The sequence below is a fragment of the Carassius auratus genome, chromosome 35 (assembly GCF_003368295.1).
Source record: "Carassius auratus strain Wakin chromosome 35, ASM336829v1, whole genome shotgun sequence".
NCBI lineage: Eukaryota > Metazoa > Chordata > Actinopteri > Cypriniformes > Cyprinidae > Carassius > Carassius auratus.
The window spans coordinates 7,276,932-7,284,768 of record NC_039277.1 but is presented as its reverse complement, the minus strand read 5'-3'; the positions used below and the strand labels follow the sequence as shown (position 1 = coordinate 7,284,768).

General features: G+C 35.0%; 1 protein-coding gene across 1 annotated transcript; it reads right to left on the bottom strand.

Annotated features, from left to right (window-relative positions):
- Window positions 1-293: 293 nt before the first annotated feature.
- On the bottom strand, window positions 294-1,965 carry LOC113053896 (asialoglycoprotein receptor 1-like). The gene is made up of 4 exons (XM_026219075.1): window positions 1,244-1,965; window positions 666-793; window positions 459-546; window positions 294-328 (listed from the first exon to the last, which is right to left on the bottom strand). The coding sequence occupies exons 1-4, from the start codon at window positions 1,512-1,514 to the stop codon at window positions 294-296; spliced, it is 522 nt and encodes a 173-aa protein (XP_026074860.1). The 5' UTR covers window positions 1,515-1,965.
- Between the last annotated feature and the right edge of the window lie 5,872 nt (window positions 1,966-7,837).

Sequence of the window (7,837 nt, the reverse complement as noted above, 5' to 3'; positions counted from 1 at the left end):
TGGCAGCTGTGAAAGCACCCTGACAACATAGAAATTTAGAATGTGCAATTGTGGGTGGACTCTATGAACAAGGTTGATAAACACTGCTTTAGATGATGACCATTTATTACAATAGTTCTTTACTGTTGAGCTTTAAAAGTGTCAAAAATATGTGTGATGTTCCTATGGCAATATGAGTTGTGAAATCCTCTTCTCGCAGATCCACTGAAAATCTAAATCACATGGAATATCATGCCACCCAAATGAAGTAGGCCACCTTGGGTCATTATACAAAATCTCACCACAATTCTCTGTCATGTATCCATTTGGCTGTCCAAAACCCCATAACCTGAAAATACAGATCAGCATTAGAAGTTCAGTGCTGCTTTCTGTGTGATGCGATACTGACTGTCAGAATCATTTATAAGATAATAATCAGTTCAGTTCACTGATTTCTCACCCAGAGGTCAGTGTGCTGCCATCAACCCATTTCCATCTACCCTCCACTTCATTGTCAGTCAGACCAATATAGACGGTAGTTTTGTCAAACATTGTCTTAACAAAATCCTGAATAGATTAAATAATTACACATATCATAAACAGACAATAAACACATTTCATCTGAACATCTAACATTTAGCTGCTAAACACTATAAATTCACATAAAACTAAAATATTTCACTCACATTTTCCTCTTTGTTGTTTATGATGATCAGATCTGCTCCTCTCTCTGTACAGTATCTTCTGCTCTCAGTCCAGCTCCGTGTCTCATTGGACATGTAGTAAAAACTTAATTGATAGTTAATCCATCCATCTGGAAACACAACCAGTTCAGCTGTTAGTATTACACTCATCTCTCTAACTTATAACAGATACTCATAGATTTTATACATTGAAATTTACCCAAATCACAAACATACTTAAAAATGTCATTTTTAAAAATAAAATAAATTCTGTATTAACCTATTTATTTATTTTATTTTATTTATTTTTATCAATGTGGAAGTAAGCTATTTTCTTTAAATGATATAGAATAAGAATAAAGTAAATGGTAAAAAATTTGCATTACATTCCAGTTTGTTTATAATTACAACAATGCACCTAAATAGTATAAGAAATAGCAGTTTGCAATTTCAAGCAGCATAAAGAGCTGTTTTGTAATTATTGTAAGCAGATGAGACTTGAAGCTGGAGACATTTAGCTTACAAATATTTTAAAAACAAGTGGATATCTAATAACTTACATTGAAAAAAAAAAACTTTACCAACAATCTGAAGTTCACTTCTTAGCTGATCTCTCTCGTTGGTCAGGTTTGTGTTCTTGAGTATTAGCTGTTCTCTCTCATTGGTCAGGTTTGTGTTCTTGTGTGTTAGCTGTTCTCTCTCATTGGTCAGGTTTTCATTCTTGGATATGAGCTGTTGTCTCTCTTGAGTGAGTGTGACACACAGCACTATGACTGCAGTCAGCAGAAGAACACACAGCAGCACCAAGCACACTACAGCTGTTCTGTAGTTTCTGATCCTCACTGAATCCATTCCTGAAGAAAAAACTTGCTGTTATTCTCTTTATTTATCCACTTAACACAGCACAACATCAGTTCAGAGCATCAAAACTAGGTTAATTATTAATATCAGTACCTGTGAGTTCAGATTTTCCCTGCGTTGAGTCTTTTCCAGTTTGACCTCTTACGCCATTTACATAGATATTATCAGTGCTTTTCCCATCTTCTCTGTACATTTGTTCAAGTTGACAGTTTTGGTGTTGAATAATTTCCGTAGATATAATCAGTGGTTTTCCCATCCTCTCTGTACATTTTATATTTTTTTCCTAGATTTTCTTTTACACTTTCAGACAGAATAGGTGCTGACGTAAAACTAGTGTGTCTCCTTGAGTGGACTGTGGTGTGTTCCTCATCTGTGTTTGTGTTGCCAGTATTTATGCAGACAGTAATTACAACTAATTGCAGAAGTACACTGGATTTGTTTCCCCTTCTCTACAGTGTGGATTTAGTTTATTTTAATAGTATATAAACACATATATAAACAAATATAAATTAATTAATTGTCTTTATGTTTAAATTTATCAGGGGCTTGTCATTTTGACAGTAGGTTCTGCTGGAAATCTTTTATTTGCTGCTACATCAGCAGTCCAGAGCGGTGATCAGTTTACAGTATTAGCAGTGGCTACATTTACATGTTTTTCAAGAAGTGTGAGTTATATGTTGATTTTCAAGAACACTCTAAAAACTGCTGGGTTGAAAACAACCCAATTTGGGTTATTTTGACAACCCAGCGCTGGGTCAAAAAGGGACGAACCCAGCGCTGGGTTGTTTTAACCCAACCAGTTGGGTTATCATATTTAACCCAGCCTGCTGGGTTGCCTTTTTTATGGTTTAAAATGACTATATTGCAGGGTTTAAAAAAAACAGAGTGGGTGTTTTTTTATCACTGTATTTCAGAAGGAAAACTACTGTATTTAGAAAATGTTCGATATCATTTCGCATGTGCTTGATAAGGCAGCGTTTGTGAGCTCAGCACCGCTCTGCAGCCGTTACCGGAGAAACCTACCTCTCCCGCTCTTAGCGACTCCTGCTGGCAGAAGATAAACTCGCAGAGTGCAGCCATGTGGGGAAACGATGCATTTCTACGTTAAAATTAACCCACATTGAGCTAGGCATTAAACCTACAAATGTTGTTCATTTTAAATATCACTTTTACACACAAATAATAATTACCAAAAGGAAAATATTTATTAAAAACAAGAGAAAAGTCAAAAAGTAACATGTTAGAAGAAATGCAGAAAAGGATGGCATTAACAGCTACAGAGTTCATAAACAAAGCATTGAACATTTGATGAATATAACTTAAGATCAAATTGGACTTTGTTCATTTGTATATATTGTATAAAAATATACGAAAACACATACAATAAATTTACAATTAGTTAGGTTTTTTTCCAACTATTCTGGCATGACAGTACACAAATAAATCACAACATTAACTTTGATATTATAACATTTAACAGACGCATGTGTGTGTGTGTGTGTGAAAGAATGTGAGCAGGTGTATGAATGACAGAGTGTAAACTCTTCTACTAAACAACACAGAAAAAGCATTTAACTTTTTTTTTTTTTTAAATTATACACTTACAGTTTCATAGTCCAATTTTCATGATCTCTTTAGCATAACTGATGTAATCATGAAGAAACCCCATCAGCACAGCATGTGACATCTTCTACATCATCCAGGGCAGCGTCCTCCTTTAAAACCACCGCTGCATCAGTTTAGGGGAAAGAAGATTCTCCTCTCTGACCAGGATTCATCCCAGTCACCGCCTGTTCTTCATCAGTGGCCTAAGAGAAACACATTTGAAAAAATTAAACATTTAATTAAACTATCCATTTTCAGGTAGAGGTGTATTCACATCCGTAAGGACAGGTAAATAATCGGTTTTAAAGTTTCAACACTTTGTGTGGTTGTTTAATGTCTCAGTCCACCACAGCGCTCCAGGAGGCTATAATGGCAGCACTAGTGTGAGGACATGCGATATTGTTTGAATAAATATTGCTTTCAGAAAGCTTCTTTACTGAAACATTAAAACAGACATGACATTCACATACCTCACAATATTCATTTACATGGAGGGCTGCTCTTCAAACCGTTAGTTCACCAAATAATTAAAATGTTCATAATTTACTCTCCTCATGTTTTTCCAGACTCATACAAAATCTGCTAATTTTTTGGAAAACGTATGAATATATTTAATATTCTCTTTTTGTGTCCTCCATTGCTGGTCTGGGAGACCAGTATTTTATTTTGAACATACATGTTTGCTATCATATAATTTAAGATGTATTCATATATAAATATCAGAATTTACTTCTACAGTAACTCTATATTTATGAAGCTTGAAAATACTGATTATCTAAACTATAAATGGATTAACAAATATTATGAGAAAACTAAAAATATATTAATTTATGTTGTAAAGACAGACAAAAGTCTTATAGGTTTGGAATGACATGGGGCAAGTAAATGATTTTTTGTGTGAACTTTACTTCTAAGAGCGAAGACCAAGAATAATGACTCTCCAAATCAGACAACTCCAAAGTTGGTTTGAGTTCTGCAATAAAAAACACAGACATCAATGCTCTTAATGAAATGAGCACGTAATCACACTGTTGTTGCATCAAAATGTGAAGTAAACTGGCAGGAGACAACAGAAAAATTTATTTTCTAAAAACAACTTACATAAAATCTCAAAGGAATGATGCTCTCCCATGTCTCTTGCTTTTAACATCTACAAAAACAAAGAACAAACATTATTTTACTCTTAGTAAAAAAACAACAACTGATAATATGAAATATGAAGTTTACTTGCCTTAAACGATCTTTCCCTCTCTTCAGAAGAAGCTGAGAAAACCATTTCCTCACACAAGCACTTGTGTGTCCTTAACTCCAGTTAGTTTGAGTTCTGCAAAGAGGGACATCAATGGTTTCAATAAAATATTAACATATACATACATACATATATAAAATCACACTGTTTTTGCATCAAAATGTGAAGTTAACAGGCAGGACACAACAGAAACATTAATTTTCTAAAAAAAAAAGTAATAATAATTTAACTTACATCAGTCTCAAAAGAATGAAGTTATCTTGTCTCTGGATTTCAACATCTAAAAAAAACACACACATTATTTTAGTCTTAGTAAAAATAAAGATAACTTGATGTTATTCTGAAGTTTACTCTCCTTAAACCGTCTGTCCCTCTCTTCAGAAGAACACCTCCTCCTCATCCTCACAGGTCTGTGACTCCTCACACAAACAGCTTCTGTGTCTTTAACTCTCGGCGTGAGGACAATGAAGACAGGAGCTCCACAAGAAATTTTACATGTAAAACATACTTTTAACAGTTACCACTTCAACAGCCTCAAAATAATTATGCTAGTCTTTACTACACAATGCCGTTTCCTTTAGGAGACAAACATACATTCAGTTTAACTGCGAAAAAAAAAGACAAATTCACATGAGCGTAACCGTGACCATAACCGTCTGTTAACGCCTCAAAGAGAACAGATAATGTAAAATCTTATGTAAATATGACAAAATACATTCACAGACGTTATATTAAAAGTACATCCTCCGTTCAATAACGTTACATGAGGCAGTTAAGACCTCCGTGTCCGAGGCGAAAACCGCGTCCGTTTTTTTATATATATATATATAACGTTAAGCTCCTTTGTTTCCGCCTTTCATAAAACCTTCCGCCTTTCATACAACCGGGTAAACAATAAAAGATAACTTTACATTTTGAATATTTAACGTTACTTACCATAGTCTTTCACTCGCTTCTCGCTTCTATCACGCTGAGAAAATGGCGGCTGCTCGCACTGGAGACGTACGATTTTGACGTGACGTGCGTGCTCTCCTTCACGTCCGCGTCCTCAACCCACCCCGCTGGGTTAAAAAAAAAGAGTTATTTTCAACCCAAACTTGGGTTAAAACATCCCAAAGTCCTATCCAACGGCCTCAACCCAGCAGTTGGGTTGAAAAAACAACCCAGCGTTTTTTAGAGTGAAGGTAAACTTTTTTAACAGAACGGCTGTCAGTGACTGTTGAGGTTTGTCAAATCCTAAACATCTTTTGGTTTCTGTAGTGCATTTCATTTAAATTAAATTAAATCAAAACACTTTTTTTATTGGTATATTGTATACTGTTTTGTAAATTCTTGTTTTAAGGATGTTTAGAGATTTATACAGAAAAAACGTACTGAAAAAACTGATAAAGAATTTTTAGGTAGTGTAAAAAAAAAAAAAATATATATATATATATATATATATATATATATATAAATATATATATATATAAAAATTAATAATATATTATTTTTTTTCTAGCTTATTTGATTTTAAATTATACAAAGAAATACATGATTAATTAGCATTGATAAGCTGAATATGAAGCACATTTTTGGTGTTGTATTAAATTAAATTGTTACAAGTCTTTTGAAAATGAACTGTGAAATATTATCTGACGTGTATGTTAGTATGTGTATGACATGCAATAGAGTTATATTTTGTCACAGGTTTTTCTGTTGTTACAGGCTTCTAAAGTCATTATTATATTTAAAGCAAAATCATAAGTGGCCGTGAAGGGCAATTAAAGGGATCTGTTCTCCATCCATTTCTTCTCCCATCCAATCAATTTTTTTTTTTTTTTTTCATATGTCATCTAATCAGCTTGATTTTTTGCCTTTTTACTTTGATCTTTGTTTAAACAGGATTAAGTTAAATTGCACTTACATTTCAATGTCTTAAGTGCAGCTACAGTGTTCTATCAGTGTTCTATGAAAAGTGTGTGTTATTTTATACATGTCAGGGTCTTGTTTAGAGACACACATAGTGTTTTATGTGCAACAGAGTTATAACGACCAAAAACTGAAAATCTTTCTCCACCATTTAATATTGAAACCTATAAGTATAACAATATCATTCTAAGTATTATTGTTAATATAATCTATTGTAATTATAATAATTATAAGTATATAATATACATCAAACTGAATATTTTAAAACAATTTGTGTCTTTTCAGGTTCGTTCTGTAGAAGCACAATTATTATTATTATTATTATTATTATTATTATTATTATTATTATTATTATTATTATTATTATTATTAACAAACTGAGACCTGGGGCTACTAATGTCAGTCCAGACCTGTGTCCACTGTTTTGGACCATTGCACCATAATATGTACACTAAAACTTACTGAGATCACAACCAAACTACACAGAATGTAGAAACCTGCCTATTTTACCAAGAATTGAAAGTTGATTTGTTAGCTGGTTTCTCTAATTCAACCAATTTCCATTCTGTATTATCAGATCATCTCTCTCTTCTGTGAGGTTGGTGATCTTGTTCTGTAGTTGTTGTCTCTCTTCTGTGTAGTTTGTGTTCTTTGTATGGATGTGGACACACAGCACTATGACTGCAGTCAGCAGAAGAACACACAGAAGCACCAAACACACTACAGCTGCTCTGGAGCTTCTGATTTTCACTGAATCTCATTTTGAAAATTAAAAATTAAAATGAAATGAAAACCAACAAAAATAAATTAAAGTGTAATAAAAATAATCCAAATGTTTTAAGTCATCCAACAGTTTTGTGAGAGGAATTTTCAGTGAATAAGCTGATTCAGTTCATGATCTGAATAATTCAATTGAAAATTTGAGTTTGCACTGTTGCTATAGAGGTTAAAGGTTTTGTAGCACAGAGATATGTTACATCACTGAAAACAGCCACAAGTAATGCAGTTCATCACTTAAACAGGCTGGCGGCCGAAGAGCAACTCAAACGGTGTGAAGCCGGTGGAGGCCTGAGGGACCTCCCGAACACCGAACAGGACGAATGGCAGCATCTTGTCCCAGTCCCTTTTATCTTCGGCCATCACTCCGCGCAGCATCTCTTTCAGGGTCTGATTGAACCGCTCAACAAGCCCGTCAGTCTGGGGATGGTACACAATGGTACGGAGCTGCTGGACCTTCAGGAGTTTGCAGAGGTCCGCCATCTTCTGGGACATGAACGGGGTGCCCTGGTCAGTCAGTATCTGGGATGGGATGCCGACCTGACTACAGAGCAGGAAGAGTTCCTGGGCAATGGCTTTGGTAGTGGCTTTTCGGAGGGGGATGGCCTCATTGTAGCGGGTGGCATAATCCACGACGACCAGGATGTGTTCGTGCCCCCCGAAGTTCGTGCCCCGCTCGAAGGGCACCTTAATGATGGGCAGCGGTATCAGCGGGCTGGGGAGAGGGGTCTGTGCTGAAGTCCGCTGGCAGGTTGTTTCAATCGGTTGTCTG